This window comes from Leptonychotes weddellii, chromosome 14 (genome assembly GCF_054177405.1).
Source record: "Leptonychotes weddellii isolate Sample4059 chromosome 14, ASM5417740v2, whole genome shotgun sequence".
Classification (NCBI taxonomy): Eukaryota; Metazoa; Chordata; class Mammalia; order Carnivora; family Phocidae; genus Leptonychotes; species Leptonychotes weddellii.
The window spans coordinates 6,774,541-6,791,502 of record NC_138382.1 but is presented as its reverse complement, the minus strand read 5'-3'; the positions used below and the strand labels follow the sequence as shown (position 1 = coordinate 6,791,502).

The 16,962-nt window shown below is 39.3% G+C and overlaps 1 protein-coding gene across 5 annotated transcripts in view; it reads right to left on the bottom strand.

Annotated features, from left to right (window-relative positions):
* The window catches only part of RFX3 (regulatory factor X3), a 281,571-nt gene that overhangs the window by 23,909 nt on the left and 240,700 nt on the right, over positions 1-16,962 (bottom strand). For all 5 annotated transcript variants that reach the window (XM_081802793.1, XM_081802790.1, XM_006739897.3 and 2 more), the window contains 3 exons: positions 15,774-15,871; positions 12,650-12,799; positions 5,773-5,981 (listed from right to left, as the gene is read on the bottom strand). In XM_081802793.1, the coding sequence (XP_081658919.1) occupies positions 5,773-5,981; positions 12,650-12,799; positions 15,774-15,871 (457 nt within the window). The remainder of the gene's footprint in view (positions 1-5,772; positions 5,982-12,649; positions 12,800-15,773; positions 15,872-16,962) is intronic.

The window sequence follows — 16,962 nt, the reverse complement described above, 5'->3', positions numbered from 1 at the left end:
TGGGATCATGACCTGAGCCGAAGGCAGACGGTTAATGACTGAGCCACCCAGGCACCCCTCAATATTTTTTTTAAAGATTTCATTTTTGGGGGCGCCTGGGTGGCTCAGTCAGTTAAGCATCCGCCTTCGGCTCAGGTCATGATCCCAGGGTCCTGGGATTGAGCCCCGCATCGGGCTCGCCGCTCTACAGGAATCCCGCTTCTCTCTCTCCCACTCCCCCTACTTGTGTTCCCTCTCTCGCTGTGTCTCTATCAAATAAATAGATAAGATCTTAAAAAAAAAAAAAAGATTTCATTTTTGGAGCGCTTGGGTGGTTCAGTTAGTTAAGCGTTCAACTCTTGGTTTCGGCTGAGGTCCTGATCTCATGGGTTGTGGGATCAAGCCCCACGTTGGGCTCCATGCTCAGCGGGAGTCTGCTTGGATGTTCTCTCCCTCTGCCCCTCCCCTCATTCGTGCTCTCTCTCTCTCTCAAATAAATAAATAAAATCTTTTAAAAAAATAAAATAAAAAAAGATTTTATTTTTAAGTAATTTCTACACCCAACGTGGGGCTCAAACTCACCACCCCCAGATCAAGAGTAGCAGGCTTTACCGACTGAGCCAGCCAGGTGCCCTTCCTTGTTATTTGTAATATTTTGCAGATTTTCTAAAGTGAGCACATACTGATTTCATTTAAAAAATGTTTATTTTTTTGGGCGCCTGGGTGGCTCAGATGGTTAAGCGTCTGCCTTCGGCTCAGGTCATGATCCCAGGGTCCTGGGATCGAGTCCCACATCGGGCTCTCTGCTCCCTGGGAGCCTGCTTCTCCCTCTGCCTCTCTCTCTCTTTGTCTCTCATGAATAAAAAAAAAAAAAAAAAAAAAAGTTTATTTTTTTAAAAAATTTTTAAAGATTTTATTTATTTATTTGAGAGAGAAAGGGAGAGAGCCACAGAGAGAGCAACAGCAGAGCGGAGGGGCAGAGGGAGAAGCCGACTCCCCGCTGAGCAGGGAGCCCGATACAGGGCTCGATCCCAGGACCCTGGATCATGACCTGAGCTGAAGGCAGACACTTAACCAACTGAGCCACCCAGGTGCCCCTAAAATATGTTTATTTGAATAGATGACATTATAAATATAAAGAAACAATTCTGGGTCAGTTGAATGTCAATAAATCTTTGCAGAGATAAATACCACAGATATAGGATGAATTACATATATATTTTTTAAGTTCAAGTTTTAGGCCTTTATATTTCCCCTAAGATAGAAAAACTCTGAAATCATGTTAATGACTAAGGAAAGTATTCATACTGAGTAGCTTTCTGACATTTACTATAGACATATGCAGAGCCCATTGTTTTTTTCCAAGAGAATTTACATTCATCCACTCAATAGAGGTTTACTGTATTCCTACTCTGTGCCAGGGTCTTGTTCCAGAACAAGTCAGAGGAAATTCTGGTATCAACAGAACTCACACTGTAGTAAGAGAAACGGTTGAGAAAAAAACACAAGTAGATATAAAATATAAAGTGAGGTCGGGCGCCTGGGTGGCTCAGTTGGTTAAGCGACTGCCTTCGGCTCAGGTCATGATCCTGGAGTCCTGGGGTCGAGTCCCACATCGGGCTCCCTGCTCAGCAGGGAGTCTGCTTCTCCCTCTGACCCTCTCCCGCTCATGCTCTCTCTATCTCAGTCTCTCTCTCAAATAAATAAATAAAATCTTTAAAAATATATATATATAAAGTGAGGTCGTGATAAATCCTATGGAAAAAAATAAATCAGGGAAAGCGGTCAGAGAGTGATGGGGGCAGGCAATTTAAGTGAGGCTGTCAGGTAAACTCTTTCTGAAAAGGGGATATAACTGAGTGGAAACTGGGTTGAAGTGAGCCATGTGAACATGGGAGCTTTCCCGGCAGAAGCGAGAGCAAACGGAAGGACTCTGAGGCAGAACCACCCTTGATATGTTCAAAGAACAGCCAGGAGGCTTGTGCGGCTGGAAGACAGGGAGCAAAGAGAAGAAGACACAACAAGCTCGGGTCTTGTAGGCCATGACAAAGCCTTGGTTTTTATTCTGAGTGTTTTGGAAACTTTTAGACAGGCAATCATCTTATTTCAGCATAAAACACACACGTAATACCAAAATCTGTTGGAAAACAAAACAAAAATCTGCTGACCTTCCGTTATAATCCCTAGTTATTTTTTACAAAATACTGATAAGCATGCCATGAAATGACTGTTGTAGGTTTAGAAAAGCATCAGTTGAATTGCATGATTAATGCTATGTCCCCTTTAGTATCTTCTCTATGTTGGGCCTTTGCCCTACAAGCCAAGTATTAAATGACACAATTAACGGTTTAATTGGAAACTTTTTGTCTAATTCAGACTTCTGTAAGATATGTTGCAAAACAGACTCCACTGGATTCCATGTTGCTAAGTTACCATAAACTCAACTTCTTTTAAAATCAGAGTTCTCAAGTTAATGATTTTATAACAGATGAGAGACCCTTTGTGTATTCATCTTTATAACTAGGGTCTGGAAGCTGAAACATATACCCTTACAAATGATACTCAGTCCACCTCTTTGTGTATCTGGGGATATGTCACACCCTTCCTAAGAAGAAAGGGGACAGCGTCACACCTGTGACCCCCACGCAAACTTTCTTTTCAAACAGTGCTTACGGTCTACTCCAAAAGAACATTACTTTCTGGAAGATTTATAAATCATCCAGTTGTAGGAAAACTACATTCCCTGTACCCCCTTTCAAGTCACTGTATCAAAGCTGTAAGTCTTGTTCTTTAAAAATGGGATATTTGGGTGACCCTCAGGGTGGCTCTGAGGAATGTTCTGTTCTGTTAACCACAAAACACACAAGCTGAGAAATGGCCCACATAACTTCTCCATGTCTGCCCAAGAAAGGTGGTAATATTTTTTCCCACCTCCCAGGGAGCCAACCGGAGTCATTCAAAGCCAGGTTAGGCCAGGAGAGACCCCCCTTTGGAGCAGAGCGTGCCTACAACAGGGTGTCAACTACTGTCACAATTCTCTGCCAGCCCATTTCTCTTTTGTATGCATGTAAATATGTACACAGAATTTTAGAAATTATGAGATCACCTGGCTTCAGAACACGAAGGGTCTGTGTATGTGACCGCCAAATTCTTATTACAATGCCAGAACCGTGAAAAAAAAAAAAACAACACCTCTGTAGTTCCGCCTCTCTGATAGTTTGTGAATGCAGTTTTCATTACCCAAAATGTTCTTATGCCTCAGTAAAAAACAGTTCAGATTTTAAAAGCCTCTTCCGTTTCTAAGCTCTGGACTTTTCCTACCAGCAGGAGGTATGCATCTGTCTGAATATGCCTTTCCTTCTGTGGTCGTGAATGATCTGCCTTTGAGTCTTTTTGAAATGAAAATAATAACCATAATAGCATCTAATAATAACAAGCTAATTATCCCCGACTCAGGGAGGACAGAGGGCAGGCAAGTGATGATCTACCGGGTTTGTATATCTGCAGAGAACAAGAAATACAAGTAAGTAATTTTCTCTCCTTTCAAGATACTTGCAACAGATCTCTGCGGAGATGGAGGCTCTAGGGGTATATTTCTAAAACGATATCAACTAAATATAGGGAAAAAAACCCACAGGAAGGAGTAAGGGCAAGTCTGACATAGCAACATAAGCAAGCACTAAGAAGGAGAAAAAAAAAAACAACACCTTGCATTTTCGGATATAGAGAATGCGTGCTGCTTTTGGCCATATAGGTTTTGGAACAAGCAGCTTGTATAACTTTGGTTTCGTTGATCATTCATGAAATACATATACCATCTGTATGACTTGCTGAGAAGCAAATGGGAAAATATCTGAAATCTTCTTAAGAAATGTTCCCAAATTAAAATTCTGAATTCTTACTATTACCCCTACTGTTGCTTTGGCTTCTTTGAGACACTGTGACAATGTTTTCCAAATCTTCCCCACACATCCAGGGAAAACCTACATCTCTCGTTAACATCTTCCTCGCTTACACCCAAATCTAAACCTAGCACTGCAGCATACGAGGGGGGTCACTGAGTCAGGCGGCATTTCAGTAAGGCCCTTCTCAAATCCCGTGGGCTATAAGTATCAAATATAGGAGAGACAGAACTGTGGAAGTACTCCAGCCCAAAAACAAAAACACAACAACAGTAATACAAAGCAGGCAGGCTTTCCTTCACCACATCTGACCCTGGGCGAGACATCAGAAAACTATTATGTAAGATGAAATTAACTCTAAGCTTATAGAGTGGAGCTGGAGCTCTCCTTCAGCTTAAGAAATAAGAACTGGATGAAATCAAGTAAAATCAGCAGAAAGAAAGAAATCACAATAAAAACCAAAGCAGCTATCATCATAATTAAAAGATCTCTGGTTCCATCTTCGTAAGGCGGTCAAAAGAAGATGGAAATCTTACAGTTTGGGTTTCTGGGTTAACAAGTTCCTAAACTCCATGACTTATTCATAGACCTTCTCTCCACACAAGTAGCTCTGGACTCACCGAGGTCTAGATGATGACCATAATGTGCCCACAGCCGCCGTGCCAAATGTCCTGTGGTCACTACTTTCTGATAGGTGCATGGCTGCACAGGATCTAAATTAGGAACTACCTACACCCCAAAATACATACAGCCTTTACGCCTGAGTCAGTGGGGACGCCTTCATCCAAAGAAGCAAAAGAACCGAATACCCACCACAAGAAAAAACTGCAGGGTCAAAAATATAACTTACCTAATTCATATTATGAAATGAAACCCCATCTCTCAATTTCATCCTATATATATATGGTATATAAGCCTAGGTACACAGGCTCTGTTTTTAACCCTTGGGGCAGACCTATGGTCAACAACTCATCCCGACCTTTGATATCATCTATCATGTCACCTGAAAGGCTTTCTCTTCCAGGTTCCATGTTGATAAAAACATACACTTATATCTATATTATTTTAGTCAATTAGGGATTCATATTGTACTGTCTACTAGATTATTGGTTCTTAAACTGGCTATGCATTAGAATCACCATAAGGAAGCTTTCTGAAGACAAAATTTCTGATCACCTCTATTCCTAATCACTGCTGCCCACCCACCAAGACTTTGAATCCATAGGGTTTGGGGAGGTTCCTATGATTTTTATTGTTTTTACACTAATTCTAATGTACAGCTAGGTTTGAAAACAGTTGTAGCTGATAAAATTAAGAAATGAACTAGATGGTTCTGAGCATGCGTCACCATCACCTAAAAGGCTTCTTTAAAAGCACAGATCGCTGGGCTCAACCTCTGCAGTTTCTGATTCTGGTAGATTTGGGGGAGGGGCCTGACAATTCCCTTTTGTAACACGGTTTCCAAGTGAAAGTGATGCTCCTGGTCTAGCGACCACAGTTTGCAAATCACCCGCACTAGCGAATCAAGAGGAGAGTGGGGTTAAGTCTTCACGAAAGAAGCCCAAATAATGTACATTTGCGAGAGGGAGGGCGCTGGGCTCTTTTCTGACTATTGCAGATCACATCACCTAGACTGGCACCTGAAAGGCTCCCACCTGAAAGCTCCAGGGCTTCGAGCAAGAGGCTTTGTTTCCCTAACGGAGTTTATTCCCATAAACCTCCTGGTACAATTCCATGATGCTGGAATCACCGAGGTGGGCTGCAGGTAATCGCAACGGGGAGTTTCCAAACAAAGTCTCCACTCTTTTCTTTTCCTTCTGTCTGAGAGGCACGCACACCTATTTGCAGAACATGTGCAATAAATAAAGCTTAGGAAAGAGCGAGACAGTACCTGTAGAAAGACCATTTTAGCAGGAATTGCCTGGCAGCTTTAGGAAAACTGGGCCTTCCCTCGTAGGGCTTTAGCGCCTGCATCATCACGTTGTCAAGCCATGCGGCCCACTGTTCCAGGGTGCTCTGCTGCTGGAGGGTCATCTTGAAGTCTGTCTCTAGTCTCTGAACCATGTTGTCATCACACTGGCAAACCCAAGAAGCCTGCTCCTGGGACGGGACACAGAAAGCAAAGGGAAACTTCAACTCAGCATCTTTCCCTTGAATGTTGGCACACAGACCCTAGGCATGAAAGGGAAATTATAATGACACCTTCCAACAACGACATGGATTAAGAAAACGAAGGACTACTTGCTGGTCGTTAAGAAAACCAGCATCCCCTCTGTGCCTGAAAATGAGAGGCAGCAAGGAAGCGTGACTTGGTTTTTCTACATTAGCTAGTCCGTGTGAAGGACTCAAATACACGATTATCTAAGAAAAAAGAGAAGCTGAACTCATACTATGCAGGGTCTTTCTTCTTTTGTTTTTATACGGCCTTCAAAAGTTCGCTCTCTCTCTTTTTCTCCCCACCCGAGACCCCTCAATCAGATAAAACTTTAAGGCCAATCCATTTGAGAAGATTTAGGGTAAGTCAGATGGAGAAACAAATTCAATTGGCCAAAAGTGGTCCCCTAGGATTAAAAGAGAAATAAGCCCTGAGTGGTACTAGGTAGGAGCATATGCTGTATGAGTTTTATGGATTGGGAACTGAAATCTCAAGGGCTATCAAGGCAAGGGTATGAATGCAAATTAATTCACAGAACTGAAAACAACAGTCATGACGACCACAAAATTATTTTCGAGAAAAGGTAGACATCCACCTGCCTAGGAATTCAATTAGGACAGTTTTCCTTCTGTGTCTCACTGGGAAGTTTCAGTTCAGTAACAGCAATGAGAACAGAAACTTTTAAAGCTACTTTTCAGTAGATGCTATAAGCTTTGTGACATTTTCCAGGGCTATGTTGTATTTTTTTATTTTTTAAGATTTTTATCTATTTATTTGTCAGAGAGAGAGAGGGAGCACGAGCACGAGTTTTAATTTAAAAATTAAAAAATATACACTCTCAGGGTCAAAATGTAATTATTTGGGAATATAATGTTTGAGAGTCAGAGGACATGGATTTTAATACAGGGCGTGCATCAGCTAAACCCACCTCAAGCAACTCACATGATCGATGTGGGCCTCATTTTCCTGAGGTATAAAATAGAGAATATGTGATGTGACAAGAATTTTTAAACTGGGATCACTGCATCCAGATAATGTTTTCAAGATAAGCTCCTGTGGAGGGGTGTCTGTGAAGGTCCTAATTCTACCTCGAAAACATCGTGATTATCTGTGTATTTTTCTGGAAAGAGTGTGTATAGCTTCCATGCCATGAGCTCTCAGAGGACAAGTCCATTCACACAGACAGTTTCAGCTGAATAAACCCCTCATCTTCATTCTCTGGTTTCAGCGTCTCTTCTGATGGTATAGACATTACCTATTCAAGAGACATTTCAACTGGGAGGCATTTTAAATACAAAATGCCCAAACTGAATTTATTTTATTTCCCCAGGGAAACCTACCGTTTCTTCTCAATTTTCAACAGATGACACCATCCACTATCCTTCTCTGATCTAATTAACCATAAAGTCTTTCAGATTTACCTCCTAAGTATCACTTTCAGTTTTAAGTACACTAAAATAGAATTATAGAAAAAATTGAAAATACAAATAAGCACAAAGGAACAAAATATTATAAATATCTAAGATGTCAACACTAAGAGATAACTAAAACATGCTGATGCATAAACCTTTCAAACTGTTCACATGTACTATGTGCTTATGCATATATAAATATTTAAAATAAAAAAGTATATTATACATTTGAGTAAAAATTCGGCTTAGTTTGTCTTAACCTATATATGATAACTGAATTTCCATGTAGGCAAATGTAGAGCTATATTTATTGTTGAATGACCAAATTTGCTTTAATGCATGAATATACCATGATTTTCATAACCAATTCCATACAGTTAGACATTCATGTTCATTACGATGTTTTACTATTAGGAAGAATGCTGGAATTAGCTATCTTGAAGCTACATCTTTGCATATTCTGCACTTGCTCCTTTGTGATAGAATTATATAAGAAGAATAGTTAAACTCTTTCAAGATACACTGTCAAATGACTCCGGAATTTTATATTAAGAGTCCAGGAGAGTACCCAGGGAAGAATTTAGGCATCAAGGAAAGGATAGGGAAGGTTGTTTTTGTTTTTCTTCATTAATATCTAACCATTTTGAAAATTGTGGTAAAAAACAAATAACATAAATTTATCATCTTAACCATTTTTAAGAGTACAGCATAGGGGTGTTAACTATATGCTCCTTATAATGCAATCGATCCCTAGAACTCGTTCATCTTGCAAAACTGAAACTCTATATTCATTGTAGGGAGGGTTGTTTTTTGTTTGTTTGTGCATTGATAACCAGGGAGGGGATGGGGAAGAGGAGCTCACTGGTATCCTTTGAGGAATTTAATTTCCCTTCTTACCATAAATTCAAACTCACTATTTACTTGGAAGTTAGTTTTAGGAAAGAGAGGGTGATTGGGGCTGAAAACTAACTTAGAGAAATAAAACCAAAGGACATTGTCCTGGCTTTTCAAATTACTTTACATTATACATCATTTTACCTACTCTGGAGATTGAAAATATACTAACAATAGAGTACACTATAGGGCGCCTGGGTGGCTCAGTCATTAAGAGTACACTATAAATATTCCCTTATGAAAGGAATTTGGACATTTCAGCTCTATAAATGGAAAAAGCTAAGATGAACATTGAAGATGTTCTTAACTCACAAATAAATTATATCCAAAATGATAAGGAGTTGGTAGCATCATCATCGGAATGATGCTACCAACTTTGCTTTAAATAAGCAAACACAAGTACACACAATGGGTAAGTTATCAGGTCAACCCACCAAACCTATTTGCCCTTAATGTTGATGAGAAACTATCCATTTACACACAAAAACAATACCACGGCAATGCTATCAATTAAATAAAATAGAAAACCAATTATACTGCAGTAGAAAGATGATCTTTTTTTAAAAAAAGATTTGTTTATGTATTTGAGAGAGAGAGAGTGAGAGAGCACAGGCAGAGGGAGAGGGAGAGAATCTCAAGCAGACTCCCCGCTGAGCACAGAACCGGACTCGGGGCTCAATTTCACAACTTGAGATCATGACCCCAGCTGAAATCAAGAATCGGATGCTTAACGCTTAACGGATTGAGCCACCCTAGATAGGGTATCTTGAATGCATGAGCAAAAGAAGAGTTAAGTAGAGAAGAATGAAGTCGTGAAAAAGATTTATGGATATCCTGAAGGAAACCTTTTAGTACTTTCAAGCTCTGAAGAACATTATACTATTGACAATTAAGTGTCATCTCATTGCTTTACATTAAAGTCTCCTTATTGCAAGAGCACCACCCTCACACGTGTCCCTGTTACTGAGGTCCCTTTTTCAAAAGACAACTTCCAGATGCACAGGAGAGGGTGAGAGAAGTGGAAGGAGAGGAAGAAGAAGATGGAGAACTCCAGAGGACTCTACAAAAACCGAGCAAAGTTCCAAACAGAAAAGTAAGGAAAGAAGGGAGTCAAAGGTAGAACATGCTATACCCTAAGAAAGAGATTAATTACTGATTGAAATGAACACAGTGTGAGAAGGAAGGTGTCGGGGGAAAACAGAGGGCACACCACTGTGCTTCTGGATCTCTGCGGAAAGGAAAGGGTCTCGGAGGACAGGTGGTGAATCATACACGTTTCAGCACCGATAACTGTCATACACACCCAGGAAAACTCCAGAGGAAGGGAAAAGGGAGCCTCAGTTGGTGGGGGGAGGATGAGAAGAGCAGAGGTATAATCCACCATTTAAATGCAAAGATGTTCTCAAGGTCAGCGGTTATAACCTGGAGGAACTCATTTGCATAAATACTTCACAGGGTCCCAGATACACGTGTACACAAACACAACAGAAAACCTTTCTCAGGCAGTATTAGGAATTATTCTCTATATTTTCTGTTACGGAGCTTACGGTACATTTGAAACCACAGGTTGCACTAAAGGTGCTTTTCAAAGAATCTCTTTCGAATGAAGATATGAAAGAAACATTACAGGATAAATTACAGGCATTATGAACTTCTAATATTCTCACTAAAATCAGTTAACGTAAATTTCATTGAACTATGTACAGCTAATGGCTTTGCAAACCTGAGACAGTTTGTTCTTACGAACATTTTGCGCTTGCATCTGTGTATTTATACGTGTTTGTACATAGACAAATAGATACATAGAGAGGCAGATTTTTTAAGACTTCACATAACCAGGTGTTTGAGCCCAATCCATAAAAGTCAGAATGAACTTAACTAATTACTATACCCCAAAATGAATCAGGCCCAAGTATTATTTTTTGATATAATTAAATGACAAAACTAGACCAGAACTACAGATTAAAATTTCTAGGAAACAGGAGTAATTAGTGGTTTATTTTAAAGCAAAGGCATTGATATCTTTTAAGTTTTATTGAGATAAAATTCTCATATCATACAATTAACTCGTTTAAAATATATCATTCAATGGCTTCTTGTAGAACATTCAGAGTTGTGCATCTATCACAATTTTAGAATGTTTTCATGTCCCCCAAAAGGACCCCCCCCCACATCTGTCACTTTTCAATTCTCAGTCCCCAGAACCCAGGCAATCACGAACCTATTTTCTGTCTCTTATAGACTTATCTATGCTGCACATTCCATATAAAAGGAATCATGCACTATGTGGCCCTTTGTGTCTGGCTTCTTTAGCATAGCATAGTGTTTTCAAGGTTCATTCACAATGTAGCAGGTGTCAAACCTTCATTTCTTTTTATTGCTTCATAATATTCCACTCTGTGGATGTGTTTATGTACTCATCAGTTAAGGGCCATTTGGGTTGTTTCCATTTTCATGCAGCAAATACGAATAATGCTGCTATGAACGTCCATGTACAAGTTTTATATGGACATGATTTCATTTCTCTTGGTATGTACCTAGGAGTGAAGTTGCTGAGTCATATGGTAACTCTATGTTGAACCTCTTGAGAAACTACCAGACTGTTTTCCAAAGTGGCTGCATTTTACATTCTAATCAGCAGTATGAGAGGGTTCAGTGGAGTGCCCTTCATTTCCCCCTATGTCTTGGTCTTACTTCTCACACTATTCATTTTAATCAGTAATCTCTTTCTTAAGGTAGCATATTCCACCTTTAACTCCCTTCTTTCTGTGATTATCTGTCTGATTATACACATTTTAGTGTGTGTGAAGTAATATCCCACTGTGGTTTTGAGCTGCATTTCCCTGGTGGCTAATTACTTTCGTTATCTTTTCAGGGGCTTATTGGCTATTTGTCTATCTTCTTTGGAAAAATGGCTATGCAGATCTTTCCTCTTTTCAAACTGGGTTGTCTTTTTATTATTGGTTTGTAGGAGTTCTTTATATATTCCAGATATAAATTTTTATCAAATAGATGATTTGTAAAAATTTTCTCAATTCTATTAGTTGTCATTTCACTTCCTTGCTGGTCTCTTGAAGCACAGAAGTTTTTCATTTTGATCATGTTCAGTTTATGTACTTTTTCCTTCTTTTGTTGCTTGTACTTTGAGCAGTGTACTATTTTTATATGGTAACAACTAGTTTCATTACTTTAGTATCTGAAATAAGATATTTGTGGGATTTCATAATAATATTCCTAAGTTGGCTGTCTTTCTAAGTGTACTTTAAAATACAAGTAAATAGTTTGATCTCAAGGTTAAAATACCTTTTTTTCATTTGGATGAATAAAATAGCCAAATATATTGCTCCTAATTCTTTTCAAATGAACAAATATTTACCAGGCACTCTGAAATAGAGTTTCTAAGTGTTCTTTATTCTTTCAAGGTGGGGCGCTTTTTTTTAAAGATTTTATTTATTTATCTGAGACAGAGAGAGAGAGAGCCCAAGCACGGAGGAGGGTCAGAGGGAGAGGGAGAAGCAGACTCTCCGCTGAGCAAGGAGCCCAATGAGGGGCTGGGATCATGACCTGAGCCAAAAGCAGATGCTTAAACGACTGAGCCACTTAGGCGCCCCAAGGTAGGGCACTATTAAAAACATATATCTCTTGTGTGTTATAGTGCAAAGAACTTTATGTATTTCTAAATATGTCAACAATAATCTAAGCTAGGTGTTAGAAGGTGAGACGAGGAAAGCCCAGAGCAGTTCAGCAACTTGTCCAAGATTGCACAGCTAGCAAACGGAAGAGTTGAATCTCTTGCCTACCTAACTTCCATGACTGTGACTGTCCCGACTCCATTAACTAGCTAACCCTGCAGACATAATGTTGCATCGACTACAATACATCTTAGAGGACTTTAACCATGAAACAGGCTCAGTGAAGTCCCGGGGGGAGTCCGACTCTCCTCTTTCAGGACCAGGAACATGGATGCTATATGCTATCTGTGCACTGACGAAACTTAGGAAAGAAATAGGACGATCCTCGGGGCGCCTGGGTGGCTCAGTCATTAAGCGTCTGCCTTCGGCTCAGGTCATGATCCCAGGGTCCTGGGATCGAGCCCCGCGTCGGGCTCCCTGCTCAGCGGGGAGTCTGCTTCTCCCTCTCCCACTCCCCCTGCTTGTGTTCCCTCTCTCGCTGTGTCTCTCTCTGTCAAATAAATAAATAAAATCTTAAAAAAAAAAAAAAAAAAAGAAATAGGACGATCCTCATGAACATGAGAAAAGGTGGGGCATCTTTCCTTACAAGACACATTTTGAAAGAAAGCAGAGTACCTGGACATTGGCAAAGTCGACGCGGTTGAGGTCATTGAGCATCTGGTTGATCTGGGACGTGTTCTGGAGCACTGCACGAGCTGCCTGGGCCAGGTGATTGAGCGATGTGTATCTTCGCAGAGTCTGGGCAAAGGCACTTACAGCTGCAACCTAGAAAGAAATCCCATCAAAACCGGGTAGCTTTTCTCCAGCAAAAGAAACGACTGCAATCTTCAAATCTCTATTCCCTTGCCAAATTGTAAATGCTTTCCTCTGATACTTATTTTGAACTCATTTCGTGTGAGAGCTTACTTGTAAATTACAGCTTTTAAATCTCGAAACCAAGTATTATTTTCCTTTTGAGTAGGTAGAGGTCAAGACTAAAACAAACTCCCATGTTCTTCGACATCTGAGTGCAGCATTAATTAAACCAGTCTTGCAAGAAATGACTTTGTCTAGGGAAGCAGGAAAAATGTTGATTTTCATTTCTTTTTTACTCTCTGTAGGACAGTTGATACAAACTCGGTGAATACAATTTCTTTTCTTTTTATTTGGAAAACCAAAATGTACCGTCTCACTTTGTGAAATGGATAAAAAATATATATACTCTTCAGAGCACTGTCATTCAGATTCACTCTTATTGCCTTTATTTTATAGGAGGTGTTAGTATTGCAAATACATAGCCAATAAACTTACAAACGTCAGCAACAAGAACTCTTCCTCATGATCTGAATTTATGTACAAGAGCCATCCAGGATTTCTCCATTTTCCCCTCGACATCTACTTCCCATCCTTCTCCATGCTGCTCTGCCCAGGAAGACTACCCTGAGTGGACTACGCTAACCACTTCCCTTATATTCTGGCTTCCAGTTGGGTTTGACCAATGATAGGCAGTGGGAGGAGACAGATGGATGGGGGGAAAAAGAGTGTTCAAAGTATTGATTGCCCTACAACCTCTGCTCTCTCCCTGTTTCGGCAAAGCTTGCTTTCTTGGACTAAGGCCACAGTCGAGGGAAGGAGATAAACTCCTAAAGCCATAGCTTTTACCTCTTTCCTCTTCAGATCTAGGGAGACTCAGGTCTCCCTGGTGTTGCTAGTCCCAGGGTGCTTTACCATTCCTCCAGGTTTTCTTAACTCTGCTCACATCTTGGGGAATAGACCCTTCTTAAATTCTTTTCAATTATTCTCCCTTTGGATATACCATTCGCTTCCTGCTAAGACCCTCAATGAAACAGGTTACAATGAAAGATAGCAAAGATAATGTAAAAAAAAAAAAAAAGTCTATGATCTCATGGAAATCTGTCACATGCACAGTAAATCTAATGAGCATTTTAACATATTTATAGGAATGTATGGGATGCCATTAAATCACAATGGGTATGTAAGAAGCAGCTGATTCAACAGTCCCATACAGGGTGTTCCAAGGTCAAAGGATGCTCTGTCTTAATAGTGAGATGTTTTGGGACTACGTGGAAGTTGGAAGAGGTCTTACACTTTTTTCCCCCCATTTCTGTGGTTTATATTAACTGAGGACATACTATGTGCCAGACGCCATGTTCAGTGCCTGACATATATTACCTGAATTCTCATAACCGTCGCATGAGACACACATTGTGACTTAAAGGGGTTAAGTAGCTGGCTCAAGGTTACACAGAAACTATGTTATGGTGGTGGGATATGTTTGATAGCAAGGGTCAGTCATAATCTAATTAGGCTCTTTCCTCTGTCGGGGTAGATTATTTTCATTGATTGAGTGCTCAGCTGAAAGTAGGCTGCACATCAGTGACAGGAGAAAAGCAGAAGACATCTTCCCCCAAAGTAGATCATCCAAATCAACTCTGGGGACCAGTGAAATTGGCCAATATTGCAGTTAGATTGCTACTACATTCACTTCGATAATACTGGGAAGGAAGGTGCTTTTAGCTGTTTGAAGTATTAATGTGAATATGACTGACTTTGCAAATTGGAAAGCATTCCTATAACCATCATAATCAAATAGTACCTCCTTTCTTTGCCCACCTCAATGTGACACTCTAGAACTTTCTGCAATGATGGTCCTACTCTATATATGTGCTGCCAAATACGGTAGCCACTGGCCACATGGAGCTGTGGTACACTTGAAACAGAGCTAGCTAGTGTGGCTGAAGAACTAAAATTTTAATTTAATTTAAATTTCAAATTCAAATTTAAATAGCCACTGTGGCTCTCCTTACGGCATTGACGGCATAGTTTTGGAGCATCAATCTAAGGTGGGCATATCAATGAAATATTCCTTCTGTATGTTTTATTTCTTTGTTTGTTTGTTTTTCTCCGTATGTTTTGGAAAGTGTTATTGCAAATCTTAAGTCAAAGTGAAGGAACTGGGAGCGACTTGTGTTCCCAAAGAGACTTGTCAGCTATAAGAACTTTAATCTATCAACTGTGTCCCTAAACTGAAAGACAAGGTGTATGGCTTAAGTCTGACAGTGAACATAGTCATTGAGAAAAAGCCAGGAATGTAATTTTTGGTACAAAGTTTACACAGCATCAGTCCGATCTTGCCATAGGATATGTTCACAAATTAACCTAAAGTGACAAGGTGAGCAGGGGACAAAGTGGAGATCACAATTCATATCTATACCTAAACAATCCACATTCCTGATAAACACTGATCAATTATAATTGCTCACTTTAAGAAATGATTCCTTGATTCACAAAAGCATTCTCCAGTGTTTTAAAAAAAAAATCCTGAAAATCAAAAGGATATTAATTTATATGAACGTTTCACATTATAATAAGTATAGTTCAGGACTTAAAAAAAAATCTAAAACTCCCTCAAGTGAAAACTATTTGAACATTCTGGGCTATTCTTTTTCATTTTTGAAATTAAGCAATCTGAAATATATACTTTGGAAAAGGGTTTATAAATACACCACACTTAAAATGCTTCTCTAGTTTCTTCAAAAGGAGCATTATCAAATAACATCTCTTGTGCAAGTTCTTGATTACATGGTTATAAAGCACAAATAAAAAAATCGGTTTGAAAAGTTCAATATATTCTGATACCAACATTGTACAGGATACCATTCAATAGGACAGATCTAAAATTCACAGCTCAGAACAGTTTCCTAAAAACAGAAGAAAAATCAAACACATACAAACTTACCTTGGTTTGTATCATTCTCTGTGGGATATTGTTCATGGCATTGGAAAGCCAACCTTCAAGGCTTTTTGCAAAATTTCGAATGGCTTGGGTCAAGGCACCTAAATGTTGAAGAATAAAAGCAGAACGAAAAAGACACCAAAGGACATTAATCTTTATTCCAGGAGAAGAGAAAACATGCATACATGACATCTGAAATAGCACAGATCTTATACTGTCCTCATTGATGAGACTTTTTTTTTTATAACATAATTCCTAACTTTGAAAGCATCCAAGAATTGTATTTTGGGCTTTTTTTTTTTCTTTTAAAGTTGTTTTGTTCCCAGATATTTATGACACTTTGTTGGGAAATGAAAACATTCAAACATTTTTGCTTATAGCAACATATACCAGTTGTGAATATACTTATGGGATTTTCTACCTTAGACAAAACACTCTTTTCGTTAGCAGCTTTATGCTCAAGGGCTAAGTATTTTCTTTATGAATTCTTCATCCTGCTTTTTCAAGCTCTAAATCTATTTTCCTGTCTTTAGTTAAAAAGAAAACAATGCAAAGCTTTCTCCCTTTCTCTACACACCTATTTGTGCTAGAACATATTAATTAGAGTAGTTATCTCTTACTCTTATTAAAAAGTAAGGTAAAAATTAAAATTGCCTGACTTGAAAATTTTGGACTATTCTCCGTTTCACTTGGTAGGTAGAGATAAAAGATCAGTGTGATAAAATTGCTGTCCCAGAGACCAATATTCTGAAGATATTCCTATAATAGTCCATTCCATATTCTTTACCTATCTGTTAAGATCTGAAAGAGGACTAGGTCCCACGAGAGTAGCTTTTATGGTGGTCAGAAAATGACTAGAAGCATCAACAGTTATCAGGAATGACTACAATTATTTTCCAAGAAGGACCTGCTTCCTGAGATGGCTGTATAATAAAAACAGAATTCTTCGCTTGTTCAACAAGTAATTCAGTCAACAGTATTTTACTTCATCTGTACCCAAGGCTCCACAGTGTAGGGAGCAGTTTCAGACATTTAATAGGTAAGTGTTTGAAACACCCACAACATGAAATCAAGCTCTGTGGGTTCCCTCTAACGTGGTAGGCATTATAATTTGGAGTCTCCTACAAGAAACCCGGAAGTTACATTTTTCTCCAAAGCTCCCAAGAATATTAATGTTGATGCCGGGATTAAA